At 47.8% G+C, this 18,578-nt stretch overlaps 10 protein-coding genes across 10 annotated transcripts; 1 reads left to right on the top strand and 9 right to left on the bottom strand.

Moving 5' to 3' along the window:
• Positions 1–237: 237 nt before the first annotated feature.
• CCS1 (copper chaperone) lies at positions 238–966 on the bottom strand (the record flags this gene model as incomplete). The annotated part of the gene is made up of 1 exon (XM_020211225.1): positions 238–966. The coding sequence occupies one exon, from the start codon at positions 964–966 to the stop codon at positions 238–240; it is 729 nt and encodes a 242-aa protein (XP_020062690.1).
• Positions 967–1,283: 317 nt separating this feature from the next.
• Positions 1,284–3,515, bottom strand: BTA1 (Bta1p; the record flags this gene model as incomplete). Its single annotated transcript, XM_020210516.1, has 1 exon — positions 1,284–3,515. One exon carries the CDS (start codon positions 3,513–3,515, stop codon positions 1,284–1,286), a length of 2,232 nt encoding a protein of 743 aa, XP_020062689.1.
• Positions 3,516–4,482: 967 nt separating this feature from the next.
• On the bottom strand, positions 4,483–5,262 carry ARO7 (chorismate mutase; the record flags this gene model as incomplete). Its single annotated transcript, XM_020211891.1, has 1 exon — positions 4,483–5,262. The coding sequence occupies one exon, from the start codon at positions 5,260–5,262 to the stop codon at positions 4,483–4,485; it is 780 nt and encodes a 259-aa protein (XP_020062688.1).
• Positions 5,263–6,019: 757 nt separating this feature from the next.
• CANTADRAFT_97202 (uncharacterized protein) lies at positions 6,020–7,196 on the bottom strand (the record flags this gene model as incomplete). Its single annotated transcript, XM_020212005.1, has 3 exons — positions 6,886–7,196; positions 6,115–6,828; positions 6,020–6,087 (listed from the first exon to the last, which is right to left on the bottom strand). The coding sequence occupies exons 1-3, from the start codon at positions 6,917–6,919 to the stop codon at positions 6,020–6,022; spliced, it is 816 nt and encodes a 271-aa protein (XP_020062687.1). The 5' UTR covers positions 6,920–7,196.
• Positions 7,197–7,346: 150 nt separating this feature from the next.
• Positions 7,347–9,209, bottom strand: CANTADRAFT_91992 (uncharacterized protein; the record flags this gene model as incomplete). Its single annotated transcript, XM_020211890.1, has 1 exon — positions 7,347–9,209. One exon carries the CDS (start codon positions 9,207–9,209, stop codon positions 7,347–7,349), a length of 1,863 nt encoding a protein of 620 aa, XP_020062686.1.
• A 175-nt stretch (positions 9,210–9,384) lies between these two features.
• CANTADRAFT_313617 (uncharacterized protein) lies at positions 9,385–10,015 on the bottom strand. The gene has a single exon (XM_020208397.1). The coding sequence runs from the start codon at positions 9,882–9,884 to the stop codon at positions 9,561–9,563; it is 324 nt and encodes a 107-aa protein (XP_020062685.1). The 5' UTR covers positions 9,885–10,015; the 3' UTR covers positions 9,385–9,560.
• A 131-nt stretch (positions 10,016–10,146) lies between these two features.
• On the top strand, positions 10,147–11,544 carry CANTADRAFT_56403 (uncharacterized protein; the record flags this gene model as incomplete). Its single annotated transcript, XM_020210589.1, has 1 exon — positions 10,147–11,544. One exon carries the CDS (start codon positions 10,147–10,149, stop codon positions 11,542–11,544), a length of 1,398 nt encoding a protein of 465 aa, XP_020062684.1.
• Positions 11,545–11,623: 79 nt separating this feature from the next.
• On the bottom strand, positions 11,624–12,965 carry GRP1 (Grp1p). Its single transcript, XM_020208396.1, has one exon. The coding sequence runs from the start codon at positions 12,712–12,714 to the stop codon at positions 11,704–11,706; it is 1,011 nt and encodes a 336-aa protein (XP_020062683.1). The 5' UTR covers positions 12,715–12,965; the 3' UTR covers positions 11,624–11,703.
• Positions 12,966–13,217: 252 nt separating this feature from the next.
• On the bottom strand, positions 13,218–14,975 carry CANTADRAFT_55805 (uncharacterized protein; the record flags this gene model as incomplete). Its single annotated transcript, XM_020210493.1, has 1 exon — positions 13,218–14,975. One exon carries the CDS (start codon positions 14,973–14,975, stop codon positions 13,218–13,220), a length of 1,758 nt encoding a protein of 585 aa, XP_020062682.1.
• Positions 14,976–16,168: 1,193 nt separating this feature from the next.
• IPT1 (inositolphosphotransferase) lies at positions 16,169–17,536 on the bottom strand (the record flags this gene model as incomplete). Its single annotated transcript, XM_020210475.1, has 2 exons — positions 16,169–17,029; positions 17,198–17,536. 2 exons carry the CDS (start codon positions 17,534–17,536, stop codon positions 16,169–16,171), a joined length of 1,200 nt encoding a protein of 399 aa, XP_020062681.1.
• Between the last annotated feature and the right edge of the window lie 1,042 nt (positions 17,537–18,578).

Here is an 18,578-nt window from a genome sequence, read left to right as displayed (position 1 = left end):
TGGTCCCAACATTAGTGTGGAAGTAGGGGTGCTCCGTACGGGGTGATTTGACCTATCGGGCCGGGATGTACAGACCCATTGCAAATATTTCGATTTGAGTCATATATTCATATTTAGCTGGACATAACTAGAAGTGCCATGAAATAACCACTCTTCGATGTATTACTAGAGTAATCATTTCCCACATGGAGAGCACACGGTAACTTAATAATCGTCCTCGTCATTGGTGGGATTGGCTCACAAGACGGCACCTCTGGAAATGGCGTCGGTTCTTTCCTGCCACACAGTCTTGCCACTACAGCTGCACACCTGCTTGTCGTTTTCCCAGGCACCAGCAGACCTTGCAATCACCCCACAGAGCGAGTCAGGAGTGACGGTGCCCTTCAACTTCGACAAAATGACGCTTCTGCCAATCAAGTCGTTGATGCTCAAGCTGGCATGTAAGAACGACTGGCCTGACGCCAATCCATCCTCATCCAGGACAATTGGGGCACCCACCGAGCTGATGGTGGTATCTAACGTGGATGGAGTCTCCACTTGGATAGGATCCAATTCGTAGAACAATGCACCAGTAGAGAGCGGACCTTTGGATAAGTCACCCAGCGCCCTGATAGAGGGGTAGTAGGTACCTTTGGGGAGTCCATTGACAGTCAAATCGATGTACAAGTCCTTTGGAGACACAGATACAATCCGAGCCAATCCCTTGACTGGCTGCACATTGGTGTTGAATGACTCCAAAATGCACACAGCTGCTCCGTTGGCACTGCCAGTACCCCTAATGATGGCATCCTTGCCGGTTTCTTGGATAGCCCTGACTATTTCACTTGGAGGAACTTTGCCATAGGTGGTGACCGAGTTGTTGGCTAAGTCCACAGTGTACTTGACCCCCAATGGCTGAAGGGCCTGTGAGACGGAGTCAACACAGGCTTCACACTCAAGAGGTACAGCAAACACGATTTCGAACATAGTGGAAGGAATGGCAGCAGTAGTTGCAATAGTGGAGAAGCTTACTAAATAAGGTCGGATCAGGTGGAGGTGCGATTACGTAAGCGGGACCCCGAGACAAATCACGTGAAGTTCTTCGGGGTATGATAATCAGGGCCGTGGTTTCTCCCTATACTAGAAGCGGGCTAGGCTAGTCTACAAGTGCGCGTCCCAGCAAGTGTGCAATTTGAATATTAAAAGTACAGCTCTTGGTGTCTTAAGTATAAGACATGTATGTTCAATATATAGGTTATTCTAGCAGTATCCAATTAATTGGTTCTAAGCTACTGGTTACCCCCCTAGATCTTCAAGCTACTGATTCTGCGACGACCAGCATCCTCGTCATCAGTCACCTTGGTGCACACCCAGGTGGAGGCATACATGTTGGTTCTGTCAATCGATTGTCCACTTTCTCTGACAGCAGCAGGTTCGCACATGAACCCCATCTCCTCAAAAGTCCTGATATACCACGGTTGGGTCGATGCTGAACGCAACATCACTCTGCCCCCGCGAGCCAAGCACTTTTTCAAGGCGGTGATTTCTTCATTAGCTTCTTTACTCTTGGGATCAAACCAATCCATGTGGTCCATGATAATTGCAATGGTGATGGACTTGTTGCTCAATCTGTCGAAAACATCGTTTAAAGTATCGGTGTGCAATCTGATGTTATCGGCAGGGGTGGTGCCGTTATTGTTGGTGGTGGTCAAACGCTTATATCCCTTCAAAGTCAAGTAATCGGGGCAATTGTTGTAAGCATAGCGTCCCATCAAACAAAGGTAGTAGAAGTAGTTGTCCTTGGAGATCAAGGACCGGTTGATGAGCGGATCCAAGGTGTCCTTGACATACTTCAAAACCGAAGGTCCCATCATGGACGCTTGGTTTGCTGGAACTCCCAAAGCTTTCCACAAAAAGATGGGGTTTCCCACCATGAGGGTCGCAACTATTGGGTTGAACAACGCAGGCTTGATCTTAGCGTTCCAAATCTTTTTTTGCAGCTCCATGGTTTCAGCCGCACACAATTGTTCTACGTACTTTGTCACACCAAACACTGAGAAAGTCCATTTGGCAAGACGCAAAGCCCATCTGGTAGAACCGGTGTCGTAGAGCCCCTTACCAGAAAAGGTAGTTGGTCCCTTCTCCATCCAGTATTGGAAGGCGTGGGAGGACATGTGGGGACTCAACTTATCCATCAACAAGTCAGTAAAGTTATCGATTCTACCCTCACCAAACATGTTCCAGATTTGTTGGTGGTTCAAGCTCTTGAAAGAGGCCAACTTCAACTCTAACAAGTGACCTTGGTAGGGGTTCAAGTCAACTGCGTGGATCTTCTTAGGTGGGTTAGGCAATGAGGCGTACGCAAGAATGTTGTCACCTGCAGAGGTGATGGCCAACACCGTATCTTCAGAAGTGAAGTTAAGGATCTTGTGGTCCTCACGGGGGTCTTCCCAGGTAAAAGCATAGATATATTGGTTCTTGAACTGTTCGAAGTTTGAGTTGAGCTCATCGTAGTACACTCTCCAATACTCTTTCTGGTAGTAAAGAGATGGAAATGGCAAGTTCTTTTGAAAGTTCAGTAAAGCAGCCTCATGGCCCTTGGAAATAGGCACATCGATCTCCATTGGTGTTGAAGAAGGTGCTAAGTAAGGGGATTCAGTTGCCAAGCAGTTGAGTCTGTGCAAGATAGATTGAGACTTGGTTTTGTCGCAGCCAATCCAGATGTAGTAGGGGATCTTTCCCAATTTCTTATTGTAACAGTTGACCGACTTGATGGTACCAAATTTATATTCAAGATAGTTTCTTCTTGCAGAGTCCAAAAACACCTTGTCTGCTTCGAACCAGATTCTCCAGAAGTTTCTCAAAATCCAAGGAATGTTTCTGTTGATCGAACCACCAACCGTATTGATTCTGCCCATGGAAGTATCCGAGCTTTGAATACCAAAGTCTACTGAAGCTATGATACCGGACTTGTCTAATTTGGAGACTGCGTTGTCCACTGCTGCATTGAAGGTAGGAATCATGGAAAGCGAGTATGAGAAAGTAATCAAATCGGCGTGCTTGTAGTCGATTTCAAAGTCACAGGCATCAGCAACCATAACGTGGACATTGGTCCATCCATGGCTCTTACACCTTTGAGTGGCCACTTCACACAAAGAAGGAGATAAATCCACGAGATAAACTGCCTTGAAGTGTTTGGAAAGGTTCAAGATCTTGTTCATGTGTTCGATGTTGGAGCCAGTGCCTCCCCCAATATCAATCCAGACCAAGTCAGTGGTCTTCTGCAAATGGGCTACTGCCAAACGGAGACATTCTCTTCTGCCCTTCAATAAGAATTCTCTGGTGTTGTCGTAAATATGGGCTTGGGATTTGTAGAATTGTTCAAGCGACTGTTGTTGGTTGGCCTTGGTGGTGGCAGCACCGCTGGTTTTTTTGTGGATCAAAGGCTTGATGAAACAGGCCCAGGCAAATACAAGGAGGGAATGCACCGTTTCGTTGGCCTTGAACACTAGGAAAATGGCAGTTGCTACTCCCATTGCAGCAGTGGCACCACCAAAGTATTGGTAGTCGAAAAAGAGGTCAAACATCACAAAATATTGATTTAAAATTCTATGGACACCCACGAAGGATACACAAGACCACACGGTTTATATAATGCCATTTGCCAGAGCATGGGTAGGCCCAGTGGCTGTTAAATTGCCTGAAAACAGCCGGTACTGGCACGACAGAACGCACGTTTTGCAACATCCCCGTTTAGGTTCACTATGAGACTCCCAACGTGGACCCGAGATAACGAGGGGGGGGCGTGGTTTCAGTTGGTTGTTTGTTGGCAGTGTCAATGTAGCGTGTATCCTACACGTTCCTTGGATGGCATGTGAAATGATTCTGTTGGAAGCACGGATAATTTCGTGCAGGAGTTTGAGTTGGCAGGTGAGGGTTTAAAGGGTTCAACCGTTTTTATCCATGGCCACCATCAAGTCTACCAGAGGGCATACCACGAGCCCACCACCACGGCAGATGCAACACCCATCCAGACTAGTTAGGCTACCAGCAGGGCCCCAAAAATATCCTGTCAGTTGTTTACAGTTGTCGTGCCAGCAGCCGTTCGTATTCATGATAATAACAATCCTGCCGTTCATGGATAAACGAAGCGATTGTCAGTGGAACGCAGCCATTCCCGCAAACTGAACGATGCATTAATTGCTCCAAGGTGGAAATTCTCCGCCAACGAGGCTGATGGTGGGCGTGGGCACAGGCGTGGGTCCAATTTTGGATTTCGCATCCTCTCTCCGCGCATACTCCTAATTGTTCACGGCGCCGAGCTGCGTAATCCGGGGTTCAGAAACCTAATACTGATCACAACGATAAGACTACGGAAGATTCCAGACACCAGTGAGACACGGTAGGTCTATTGACAACATAACAGTTAATGGTCCCAAAGTTACGTCACACGAACTTTCCTTTATTGATGCTAATACTACCGCGATGAGGGAACGGTAGGCTCTAATCCTCATCTTCTAACCTTCTCAACAAATAGTCAATCTCCACCTTCTTGGTCAAAGGAATAATCCAGTCCTTGTACAACTGAGCAATCAACTCTGGCTTGACCTTACTCTGTGGGTTTTGACTGAACTTCATCGAGGGGTCGGTGCCGTAACTTTCACCCTTTTCAATCAATCTTTCCAAGATCTTTTGTTCCACGGCAGAGTTGGTGATGGATGCTTCGATTCCGGCAACATCCTTGGCCAAGATGAGTTTTTTGTACATTTCCTTGTTGCTCTGGTACTTGGCCTCCGCAACAAACTTGCCGAAATGAATTCTTCTCGAGATCGCTTGCAAGGATTCAATATCACTGGTAGACACCGACCCCAAGTTCTCTTGTTGGTCGCCAGAGTGACAACTCACTTGCGGCACAATCTGATTGATGTAAAATTCCTTGATTTCGTCATTGACGTTGATTTCGTCCGAATACGAAGCAAGCACCTTTGGATAATTGATGGGTGGAAGAATGGACTTCAACAATTTGGTTGGGAAGAAGGGAGTCTCGTCAGGCGCTTCGTAACGTCTAATCTGGGAGTGGGTCTGTTCCATTTGCAACAAAGCCCAGTCCAAGAAGGAACCATGGAAGTCCGGAATGCTGAATTTGTCTACCTCATAGACCGATGGTGACAGGTAGAATTGTGATCTCTCGATTAACCCAAATACGATGGTGTCTTCCATTCTGACCAACGCTTGACGAATGTTGTCAAGGTTGAGCACGGTCTCTGGTTTCATGAAATCCATTGTGGTGATGAAATAAAAAGTGAATAGGGTGAAGTTTATGGATCTTTAAAGTCGTTCTGAGTCATATGGAGCTCGCAAATCTCAAAATTACGTCAATTACCTGATTACGTAATATGGAATTGGTGGAGACAATACAGACTGGAGTACTTGTTCTACGATAGAGTGTATCGATGATATCTAGATCATATAAGGCGAAGACTGCACTAGTGTATTAGTTCCAAATAAAGTATTTGGGCAAGAAGGTGCCAGGTTGCACTTAATGATGTTTCCAAAACTTCTGGCAACAGAACCCTTGTACCAGCCAATGAGTGGATCCATAAATGCAGCCTGCAAGTGGAGTTCCTACATCTTGTTAAGATCGTCTTACATGTGAGACGTAATTACGTGTTACTATCTCAAAATGGATAGAAGATCAATTTCAAATTCCGCGTACGGCTGATCAATCTGTACCTTCTCGGTTAAATTTCCTATGCATTCAACCAGAGGAGTGGAGCAAAGATGTTTTGGAAAAGAGAGAGTTACGAAGCTTAAAATCGCTAGAAGCAGCAGGGATTTTCAGTTCGCACGATTTGCCAATCAACCACCCAACTCCAACACCCAATGGTTATAGTACACGCATCTAACTCATACGGTCCCTGATGATTCACAGGATCTACTGGTACTTCATTGTTCGTTTCTAATTGACCTAAGAACGTAGATGATTATGGAGAAATATTATCCTTTCATTACAAAGGCAACTTAAATGGCCGGATAGATATTAGTTGGGGTCATCATCCCATTTCTCAACTTGCTTCACAGCATATTTCCGCAACAAGCGTTGGTCCTCTTCATAACCCTCCTCCAAGTCTTGACCTTTCACGGCTAAAGTTGAACGCCTAGTGTCCAAAAAGTGTTGCATTCTTTCCAATTTGTTTGCATCATCTCCTCTCAAGTCTTGCATCAACTTCATATTCATAACTCTGGTTTTGTGTTGGTATTCATTCACGCGTTCGAGGGCCATCATGAATTGCAAGCTAAAAGCCAAAGCCCCGAAAATGACAACCCCAATTAATATCTTGATCTTATTTCTGTCAATCTCTTCTTTGGTGGGTGGTTCCTTCTTGTACTTCATCCTATAATAATCTTCCCAAGTACCGGCATGCCAGAATTGCTCATTTCTGTTGAAACTGTAAGCATTACGATGACTTTGTGCCTTCCGGAAGGCTTGAAAATTAGCCTTACTGAATTCCTCTCTCATGCCTGGGTCGAACAGGGTATGAGGATCCCATTTGGAATTGTAGTATCGATTGTATGCCACTCGCCGTCTGGGATCTTTGAGGATATCATATGCATTCTGAATCTGGTCAAATCGAATCCGTTTAGCCTCTCCAGACAAGATTCTACCACTTTTGTCAGCCACATCGTGTGCTACATCAGGATGATATAGTTTGACATACTTGAGATATGTGGACTTGAGCTGTTGGTTCATCTCCAAGGTGGATTTCCCACCATCTTCCATGTCAAATATCTCATAGGGGGTTGGGTCTTTAGATGATGGCCATGGATGCAATCCCCGAGTAGAATGGTCTATGGTATTAAATCTCACATTCACCACACGTAAAAGCTTTACTGTGTCTCTCACACTGTTCGTTATCTGGCTGTACTTAGATAATATCATGAGGATGATGCTTTGCTAGGACTCCGGGGTTTGGGTTACTTGGACAATCTTGTGTAATATACTATGCTGGAAGTGTGCTGAGCTTTACAAGCTTCAATGCTATGATGTTGTTGTAATAATATGCAAAGAGAAGAACCACAATCTCTCCTGGCGGATGTATGGCTTGTTCCGTGCTAATTTGGGTTGGTAAGAACTTGCTCATATCTATTACGTAAGCTAGCCGATATCACCTTTGGGCACAGTTCTTGTAGCAATTATTGCCATATTATCTACAAGTCTTGATATCATTATTCATTAATAAAGGCTAATATGTGTTGAGAACCAACGGGGTATATAATTTAACTTTTGATTTCCTTGTTTGCGTCTAAAAACTATTTGTATTTCCCTAAAACCAACCTGGTAAACCCGATCTCTATTTAACCCTTTCTTAACCCATGGAAAGCCTGCAGTCCTTATCAACAACGTAAGTATCCCAGTCATTGGCATGGGATATCGAGTTCTTGACTCGCTTTGTGTTCTTCAAAGAGCCGAAGCTCTTTTCGTCAGCTTCTTCGAGGTCCCTTTTTCTCCAAATATTCAAAATCATTTCTCTTGTTCTATTGACATTTCCTAACGACTGTCCTTCAATCTTCTCTAGCACTTCAAGACTCAAATAGCGAAGTTCTTCACAGTCCTCGCTCCAGTGCGATATTTCGCAACTGGCAATGTAAACTGTCCAAATTAAAGTAGCATACCACTTGAAATCATTCTTGAGCACGAGAATTTCCAACACCTTAAAGATGACTTTCACCAACTTGGAAATTTCGGGGTCTTCAGGAGTTTTGTCAAGGAGACAACATTCAAAATATATCACTGCAGCAAGTCTCTTGAGCTCACAGGCCAACAAGTAACAGAACTCTTCGGTATTTCCGTGATCACTTATCATGAGTTCCACTCGGGAGTCCATGAAGGATTTGGTGCTTGCAGTTTCTGGAACATTTGCGATATCTAGGAGTGGATCCAAAACATTAAGATTCTGAAGTTCGATCCTTTGTCTAATGGTTTCACAAATTGACTGGTAGTCCTGCGTTGATACTCCGGATTTCTCCTTTTCGAAAGAGAGGTCAGTAATGTCCTGAAGTATACTGAGAAGATTTCTATCACATCCAATCCACGATACAAGCTTGATTGGAGCCGGACTTCCGGATGGATCATTATTGGCCATTCCTTCATCTTCATACTTCAAGAAGAAACTATTGGTATCCTTGCACGCAGTTCTTCCGATAGCTTCGTGATAGTCGAGAAATTCCAACCCGAATTTAAGAAGAGAATATTCGATCGAGTTGTGGGGGATTATGAAGTCATTATTATGGATCAAATTTTTGGATAATTTGAGGTATACCGTCCACTGCAGATTGCAATCATTAGCAAGTTCGTAAAGAATGAGTAGAACATAGGAAAGGAGGGTTTGTGAGTTTGCTGACGAGGATTGTGGTTGTGGCGTAAGTTGGTCGTGAACACTGATTGCGGATTGGTTGGAGGAGAGCTCGTAGTCGTCGCCCAAGTCCTCCACAGTTGGGTCCATGGATTCTATCTGCCGTGGAGTACTTGCTACTGAACCACCAGAACTGTTAATAGCCATTTGCTGGAATTTTTGAGCCTTTGCTATCCACACTTGTTTTGCATCTCCGTTGACCAACTTCGATAAATAGATGGACCCCAACGCGAGTATTAGGTAGAAAAGATGCTGTTCCCGTTGCGAGTATTGTATCAAGGCCGTTAAGTCCAAGCCCTTCTCGATAACGATGTACTTGTTGTTGTCTAAATGGTTCAAGTAGACGGTTTCGCTTCCCAACGGGTTGAGGATGGGAGAAATGAAGCTCACATAGTAGTTGAGGGCGAAGCTCAAGCTCAGAAAGTCGCCATCGATGGAGTTGATGATGTCATTAGGGATGATGGACAGCTGTAATGAGATAGGGATTTTTGCAGACTGGAAGTCTCGATAGAAAGTATTGATGAAGCGTAGCTGGCTTCTGCGGAGCCGCTCATAGTGGGCACTCTTGCTTTTGGAAACGAGGGAGTTCGACGACGACAGCGCCCGCTTTGAGGCCCCGTTCTTGTACCAGACGCCTTCACGGCCGAACTTGCGGCCTTTTCTCTCTACATCTTCCCTGAACTGGAGCGTGAGTGTATAGTTGCAGTGGAGGTTTCTCGTGGAGCATCGGGAGCATTTGGGCTTAGCCTCGTCGCACTTGATATGCTTGAGGCGACAGTTTTCACACCCAGAGCGCGATCTGGGCTTGCTGCTCATGGTGGCGGTAGCAGGGACGGTTTGTAATCACCTGGCAGCAGAGCGAACCAGCTTAGTTGTATGGGCGGAGAGTGACAGGGATGAGGTGGTGATGGAGCGGAGACTGTATGTGTATGGGATGTTGGCAGTCAGCGTGAGCACGAGGAGCTGGGACGGGTGCTTGTAGAAGTAGTAGTGGTGATCAAGCTTGGTACCGTCTGGTGATTTTGGATATGTAATCCGGGGACTGAGCCAAAGTGCGAAATTAGGGGCAGCACCTGCGAGAATGGGATGATCAGGAGGGTGAAGTAGGAGGTCGCGTAGTACGTTAGGAACGATAACAGGCAGGTTCTCTCGTGGGACAGCAGACTACTACTCGAGTGGCTTGGAGGACAGCTGGGATTGGAGGCAGGCTTCGTTGTGAGCCATGGCCAGTGCGTGCCACAAGCGTGATGGATCTGACAAATAACGCCTGGGTCCGAGTCTGTTGGGCATACCACCACCGTAGAGTGTTTCCAGCAGGGCAGCGGGCAGCGGGCAGCGGGCAGTGGACACTACAAGTTGTATATAGCGAGATATGTGTATTTGTTTTATACTTGCTGGATGAACGCTACAGCCACCGTCTTTCTGTCCTGTGCTAGATCCATCGCCTAAACTGTCAGTACCAATTAGGCAATTCGGATCGTGCCCCAGCATTAACGTGGGACAGGCTCGGACCGTTCCAACTAACTTGTCACGTGTGCAGCTCAAGTATGGGGCTTTTGCCAGTTTACGGACACTCCAGGCTCCAAGGCCCGAAAAGTCTGCACTCTCGCTTGGTGGTCTTCTTACAGTCCTCTGCTTCTCCCCATCCCAAACACGAAATCGTCACCTCGCCCTAGAGCCGTTTCCTTTTTCACAACCACTGCGACCAATCCACTGAACAACCATCCCAGTTCAGTCCTTCGCCACGCTTGCCATGTCGGTGTTCTCAGAAATCGGACTCCACACCCTTCTACAAACGTCCAAAGATGTCTACATCATCATCTTACTTCGGATGATTAGGCTTATCGGCTTCGGAGGCACCTCGCTTATCATTGTCCTCTACCTCAAGGAGATTGGCTTCCGCGAAGAGTTCATCGGCCTCTTTATGACGCTTACCTTCCTTGGCGATCTCGTCTCCAGCTTCTTGCTTGCCGTGACTGCCGACCAGATCGGCAGAAAAAGGGTTCTCCTCTTCAGTGCCGTCTGTATGACTCTCACTGGTCTCGTGTACGGACTTGTCGAGGACCATTACGTACTCACTGCCGTCGCTGTTTTGGGGATCCTAACCCCCAGTGGTGGTGAAGTTGGTGCTTTCAGGTCCATTGAGCAAAGTTCGTTGGCCTCGTTGACTCTTCCCCAAGATCGGTCCGATATCTATGCCTGGTACACCTTTTTGGGCCAGTTCTGTTCGGCAATTGGCTCGGTGGCTTGTGGCTCGTTGATTTCATACACCAACACTACCTTGGGCTACTCTATTGTTGAAAGCTACAAAATCGCTTTCTTAGGGTACACTATCTTGAGCTTCATCTCCTTCATTTTAATCATGTGTATCAGCAACAAGATAGAGCCAAACGTGCCAATTGCCCATTCTTCTTCCCTGAAGAGGGGCACCAACTCCGAAGCTGCGGCTGGAACCTTGGAAGCCACTCCTGAAACCGAAACCACGCAATTGTTACCTGCCTCTGCCGAGGTTTCGGAGCCTGTTTCCACCCTGGAGCAAAAAGGGTTTATTTCCCAATTTTTGCCAACACTTCATCCTTCTACATATGTGCTCGTTGTCAAACTTTCCCTCTTGTTCGGGCTTGACTCTTTCGCTTCGTCGCTTGTCCCCAATTCGTGGCAGTCATATTACATCAGGGAAAAGTTCCATGTCTCTCCGGCCACCCTTGGTTCCATTTTCTTCACCACCACCATCATTGCCGGAGTGGCTTCTCTCCTCAGTACTTCGCTTACCAAGCGTCTTGGTGCTGTGGTTACTATGGTCGGCACCCATCTCCCATCTTCGATTGCGCTTGCCTTTATCCCAATTTCTCCATCCCTTAAAATCACCTTGTCCATTTTAGTCATCAGAGCTTGTACCCAATCCATGGATGTTGCTCCCAAGCACGTCTTTCTTGCTGCTTTAGTCCCAGATAGTGAGCGAACTGCAGTCTTTGGTTGGGTCAACGTTGTTAAAACTTTGGGTCAAGCCATTGGACCCGTTTTCGTTGGGTTCTTGACCGGTGGTGGAATGCAATGGCTCACTTTCATTGTCGCCAGTGCCCTAAAGTCCACTTATGATGTGGGTATTCTTGTTACATTCTTAAGCTACAACAGACATGCCCAGCATTGATTCTATGGAATGGAAGCTAGATACTTTTTATCCAGCATTATATAGATCTATTTATTGTGCATTCAAGCTTCAGCTCAAATCCTCCAATTTGGGTGTTTCCTCTTGACTAGATGTGTATTAGACTCTAACCACCAAAATAGACTTTAACTCCCGAACCCTTTATTGTGGGTTGACACGCAAAATTTGCTCAATTGTATCCTCAACGATGGTGTCTAAATTCCTGAATTCAAAACCCAATAACTTCCTGGTTGCCTCGTTTGAGCTCTTTGCTAAACTCTTGATATCCTCAGGACCCGAGCCAGGGGTTCCCTCCGGGAGTTGGGAGGCTAATTGTGGAAATTTTTCACGCAAGGTATCCAAGATCATTTGAATACTGAATTGACCATTTGTAAGGAACAATCTCTTCCCCACGAGCTTTTCATCGTCGAGTGCTGCGACATGAGCTCTTGCAACGTCCCTGACGTCAACATAGCTTCCTTTTGCATTGTCAAACGAGGCATGTGGCCCGTTTTTTATCAATGAATAGATGTACTCATTCGAGGTGTTAAGCTCCTTTTTCACTTCACTATCGAAAGCTTGGGGTCCAAACACATAAACGGGATTGATGGCAACCAAGTCAAAATCAGGAACTTCGACTTTCAAGAACTCCCACGCCAACTTTTCTGCAAACGACTTGGCTCCGTAGTAAGCATAGATCGGATCCTTGCAGGCATCAGCATAGGATATGTTATTCCAGCTGGTCTCATCGAAGGACAACGCTGAGTTCTGTTCGTCTTCTGCCGAATAAATGGCAGCATCGGACGAGGTGATGACCACTTTCGATACTTTTGGAGCATACTGGGTGATTGAGCCTAGGATGTTCTTGGTTCCTTGGATGGCAGGAATGATGAGATCCCTCTCTGGCTGGGTGGTGTTGTAGAAAAAGGGCGACGCAGTGTGTAGAACATACTTCACGGAGTCCAGGTGTTTCTTCAATGCTTCGTCAAAAGCACCAGTTGCCGTGATATCAGGCACAATTTCATATTGGAAGCTAGGACCGAAGTTCTCCTGTAATCGTTGCCCCTTGGCTGCGGAACGAACAGTTCCAACGACTTGATAACCCTTGGAGAGCAATTGCTTGATGATATGCTGCGCAATGAACCCAGAGGCTCCAGAAATGAACACAGACATGCTTAATTGGTATCAGTTGCAGATTTCGTTGGTTATATAGGGGCCAGGAAATACCTGCCTAATCGGTGTATTGGAACCGATTGCGCGGTTGTCAGTGATGTTGCGAATGGCCCTAATAAATGCGACATTTCTCCACCTACAAGGCGTTTCACCTTCTCGGGAGTACCTGCGTTAAGTCCCCGCTAAGCGGCGTGTAGGCGATTAATTATCTAAATTGTGTGTTAAAAGTTCTCTTGCATATTTTGAGGGGACTCCAGTAGTTGTTGAGTTTGAAGTGTAATGGGTAGAAGTAACAATTGGATAGTAATTCTCCAAATTCATTGAAGATTCTACTGGTAATATTTGGTCTTTGTGATACACTCACAACGCTAGTGAACACTTTGTCTTTATTATAAACTCACGAACATATTTTCTCCTCTAATGTCTACAGTCGCTTCTAATGCAAATTGTCAATTTCTATTTAACTAGATCAACTAGCAAATAATAAGGGTGGACCAGCACTGCTAGGCCACCACTTGTTGTCGCACGTACCACCTATCGTTTGTCACCTCTCCTTTGTTGATATCATTGAGGTAGTCCCATGGGTCTTTCCTAAATATGGGCAAATCACCCATCTTCAGTGTATCGTAGTTTCTCGGCACGTCCAAGTCGCCATTCAACTCGAGATGTCTTTGCGAACACTCTTTGGTGATGTCGTACTCGTCTTGCACGTAGATACTGCCACAGGCACCTTCTCTGGTGAGTTCACCGCGATTGTCAAATCTGGAACCAGAGGGAGGGGTCTTACACTCGCGATCCGGGACCCAAAGCCTTAAGTCCTTCTGATAGTTGTGACCCATAAAATTCAACTTTGTGGTGAACGAGTCCTGGCCATACTTGCGACTCAATATTTGGGTGACGTTGTGAGGAATGTACACAGAAGCACCTTCAAAATAGGTGTGTCTGATTGGGAGTAATTCCTCGAGCGAGTGCCAATTCCAGTTCTTGCAGTTGACCATGGTCAGATGTTCCTGATCTGGGACCACATTCTGGGGCGGCTCGAATGTAGTATGGGATAATGCAGAAATGTCGATGTAAAGTCCAGAATTAATGTCGATGAACCGAGCATCAATAAAGTTGCGGCCGTTCCCCTGCTTGACGTATGTGGGGGCCACCTCGAGGAAGTACTTGGCGTTGCCGTATCTGGGATCTTCCACCACAATCGATTTGTTGAAGTAGCGGCCCATGCGATCAAGTTGTCTGATGGGCATCTGGATGTCGATGTCGGTGTCCCAGGGCATGTTGACCCCGTTATAGGCCCAGCCTAGCAACGAGCCATAGTTTATCCACGAGGCAAAGCCCTGCAGCTCGGCGAATTGGAACCAGGCTCGCACCATGTGGTGGATGACGCTTTGACGTTCACGGTCACTAATGAAGCCTTTGAAGAAAGGGTATGCTAAATGGTGGGATCTTCCTTGGATAACGTCGGAAATGATCCATGGGTATTTGAAGTACTTGTCGGAAGTTTCCACCAATTGGTTGGCGTGCTTGAGGAACTCGAGGTACTGGTGATCCTGAGGTGCAAGGACGCCCACAGCGAGCTTGCTCTCGAGCTTTGCAATCTCGATCTCAGGATCGAAGATGAATTCCGAAGGATGAATGTGGACGGTTTTCTGGAGGTGCCTGATGGGAGAGGACCCTTGATTCTCGATGGCGATGTTGGTCTGTAGCTGGGCCATTTTCTCGAGCACCTGGCGCTTTCCTATGGCAGTGGGGATCTTGCCAGGGCCCAAACGGTGCTTGGCAACCACTGGCACCTCCAAGTATGCAGAGTCGATTGGCACGAACACTTTTTCGGGGATTGGCATCGAGCAGTACATGTTGGCCATTCCCCGAAGCACTTTTTTGTCGTGGGACTCCATCCAGTAGCCATTGACGCCAGCAAACCGCTCGATGGCCATGTCACACTGGCCTCCAGGGTACCACTCGCGGTAGCGGTTCAATACCCGGTCACCTGGCGACAAGTCCACCCAGTCGTCCCAGTGGAAGTACAAGCCGCGCGAGTCGCCGAGAGTGACGTCTTCGCGGTTCAAATGCCGGTACAACAAGTGGGTGATGGCGTAGGGGTTGTAGCTAGAGTGGAGCTGGCGAGCCAACGACGCTGCCTCGAGCGACTCCTGGGTGATGGTGTGGAAACCGTAGTAGTGGATGCATGCTGTCACCAAGAATACCACTGTGACCAAGCTGACGCAGTTTTGAAGCCGTTTGTTCCATAGAGACATGATTGGATCGGGAGCACTGATTTGGGGCCTCGGAGATTTATATATCGTTATCTCAGTTGCTGACACGGGCACCCCTCCGTCGCAAGGCTGATTGCTCATATATATGGACCCCATGGATAGCAGCCCGTACTGAGGCGCATTCCGGGGATTGTTTCTTCGCCTCTATGATTGCACCCAGCGCGCGGCCAGGTTTTGTGGTGCTGCAGGGAGAATTAGGCTAGTTTGGGGACGATCTGGGGCTACGCCGTGGAGGTGTGAAGGTGAAGTGGAGCTGCTGCTACTGGCTGGTTAGAGCGGTTCGTGCCAGGAATTTCAGCCATAGGTGGCCTGAAGTTGGCGTTGTCGTGTGACTGCAGTGAAGCCTTGGCAGACACCCCAAGATCGCAACCCAGGCACAAAATCATAGGGGCAGTGCGTAGGCGCGGCTGCAGCCATTTCCCTTAACGGTCGACGTCATGAGTGCGGAACTGCGACATGGCAATAAAAGACGTGACGTACCTACGCCCTAGACTGGGCTGTCACGGGAAGGCCCGAGGTCAGCGGAGCAGGTTGATATGACCAACACCATACGTTGGTCTAGTCCTGGCGGGCCCCACTGATCAGGAACCAGCTCCTGAAAATTCCGCTCTACCAAGCATTCTGGTCCTGCGTTCGCGAGTTTCAACATCAGACGGTGTTGCTGCGGCATGCCGCACTGGGTGTCTGCAGCACAGACTTAAATCCGGTTTGCTGTCAGACCGAGTAGTACTTATACTGGCAGACACCGTGGTTAGGCTGTCAAACGGCGGAAGACGGATTTTAACTTCATGAATCATAATAGGAGGAGTTCTACTACGCGATCCAGTCATCTGTGGTGACTAGAGATATTCTATTACATACTGTGCTCAACGATCCAGTCGTTTGTGGTAGGAAGCTGTGTTACGGCCTAGCAGATCAGAGCCCAGTCATTGTGGTGAAAAATTTAATAAACTTGTCTGTGAAAAACGAATATTCATATGTGGTGATTAAAGAAATTCTTGTCTTTTTATGAACAGTCATTTGTGGTGAAATTTTACTACGCTTCTCATTTTACCTACCTTTCAATTGCTGATAGGAGATACTACGCTTGTCTGGATATATTACCAAGAAACTAGTCTGTCATTGGATGTGTTTTACTGTCTAACAAGTATGCAAGTGGTATTAATGGGGATTGTCTACGATAACGGATCGAAGAACTTCTGCCACGAGGTGCCCCTGAAAACTCTCATTCCCATGGTGCTGCCCTTGGCAAAATTATAACTCAAGCGAGCCACCACGAAGTCGTGGTCCACTCTCTGGAACCCGCCCTTCCAGCACCAGAGGATGGTGAAGGAGGTGATGGAGTAGAACATGCCGGCAATCAAGTCCAACCGCCAGTGGTGGTCCAAATAGATGGTGGCCCACCACTGGAGCACCACGAAGCACAACCCCACAACCTTCAACGCGGTCCAACGGGAATAGTACGAGAGGAAGAAAAACACCATCACCGCCATGGCCGAGTGCAACGAAGGAAGCGCACCAAACACAATAGGACTGGCGTGGAAGCCGTTGGAATGCATGTGGGTACCCATGGCCATGTCCACTCGCGTCAACCCAGCAGCGTAGCCAGGGGTGTCGTAGTCAGCAGTGGCATCCATGCCTTTCAAGTGGATGAACCAAGGTGGTGCGTTGGGGAACAAGAGATGAGTGATTACTCCTGCGATATTTTGCATGCCCAACGCGAACGAGAACAACTTCAAGGCTCCAGGAGCATGGAACACATAAAGCCAGATGGCAGTGAACAAGGGGGCGAAAAAGTGGCCCAACACATACGAGAACCAGGCAAGAAGGTCTCTGTGGGTGGCGAGGGGCTTATGCAACCAGTAGTCGAAGTTCAAGAGGAACCACGATGCTCCACTGAGCGCCACGGGCGCAAGATACCAGCAGTTGTATGGCATGTAGTTGCCGGTTTTTTTGAAGTTGGCGAGGATCTTGTTGTTCGTGGCAGAGGTCTGGGCCGAGATTTGTTGGTGAGTGAGAGGGGTGAAGAACTCGAACTGTGTGTGGTGGGGGTCGTCCTGGAAGTCGCCGGGCGCCGACTCCTGGGGGATGAATGCACTGCTGGAGGCGCCGATTTCGCCAAGCTCGAAGTCCTCATGGTCGGACGACGACGACGACGACGAGAAGTCTTCTGCCTTGGGCGAGACCTCGCGGAGCAGCGACACCCTGGCGTCCCTGACCACCCGTCTGGACATCCTGTACCATTTCAAGTACACCAACACTGTGCCGATCACAATGGCCACGAGACTGCACAACGAGCCAAGTGGCTTGGAGATGTTGAACATGTAGTCGTCAAGGGTAGCCGCAAGCTTGACGTGGATGGGAGGTCTGATCTTCTTGGGGATGAGGCCAGCGTTTTTGAAGATCATGAGCCAGGTGAACACTGGAGCGAAGTTGATCCAAAAGTTGACCACAAGTCCTACCACACTCCTCTGGTTGAGGCCGGACCAGAACGTCCTGTAGAGAAAATGGAATAGAAAGATAAGTGGGGAAAATATGGACATGATGGAAGAAGTTAGTGTGAGTGCTGGCAAGTAATCTGGGCCTGTTTTGGGGACGTCTACCACAGGCAATCCGATGGCACAACCACTATTTGTTGTGACTGATAAACGAAGGATCCAAACGGGAGTTGTGGAGAAGGGGGGCCTGGTTGATCAACAGCAAAAACGACAGGATCAGGAAGCAAACAAGCGAGCAGGCCACGTTATCACCACAGTACTACTCTCAGATGGACTATACTGATATATGCCACTGGGCTCCTGAGATGGATATATGAACAAAAACGAAAACGACTAGCACTAGAAGAAAAAGCAATACGCACACAAAAGAAGCAGTCACGGTATGCAGACATCGTCTTGTGGTGCAAAAGTGCGGGATGGCGGAGTAGTTTCGCTGCCGGGACCGACAGAGGCGAGGCTGAGGGTAGCTAGCGATTTGCACAGGAGAGATGGGGAGGGACGGCAGGGGTCGTGGGAAACTAGCCACGGCAGGCCGTATGTGCTTTATATGCACTGGGGAGTCGGTGGGGGCCGCCAAGGGCTCATGGGGAGACCTGATGGTGGACGCACCGAGGAAATTTCACTGCCTCGTTTGGTAGTGGCCACACGATAGATCCGCGCTCCCTACAACACTGGGGCAATGGTGCAGGTTCCATTCAAAGGGGTCGCTAGCCACAAATTGGTAGGTGCGCGAGCGGAGAACGAATGGGTCTTGGCAAACAGAAGATGGGCGATAGCCACCAGTGAGCGTTGGGAGTCTGGCTGGAGGGTTTTAGCTTTCGTAGAGTGGATAGTGGACGGCGAACGAACGGCGGAGCGCAGGTGATGTCATCGGTGAAGGGGGGTAAATTCCGACTTCGGCACTTGGCTGTCGGATGCACCTCTAAAAATGCAAGGTCCGTTGTCGTGTGGGAATAATGTCACAATAGACACCTCATCGCTGCAGTGAGGGCTGCCCCTATCGCAGTAGTCCGAAACCAGGACGGTGTCAAACCTCCTGCACCCCAGCCAGCGTATCACGTGTAGGACGTGTGGTCGATCCCAGTAG

This window comes from Suhomyces tanzawaensis (assembly GCF_001661415.1).
Source record: "Suhomyces tanzawaensis NRRL Y-17324 unplaced genomic scaffold CANTAscaffold_7, whole genome shotgun sequence".
NCBI classification, from domain to species: domain Eukaryota; kingdom Fungi; phylum Ascomycota; class Pichiomycetes; order Serinales; family Debaryomycetaceae; genus Suhomyces; species Suhomyces tanzawaensis.
Note: the sequence above shows the minus strand (reverse complement) of the source record. Positions and strands in the feature narration are given on the sequence as shown.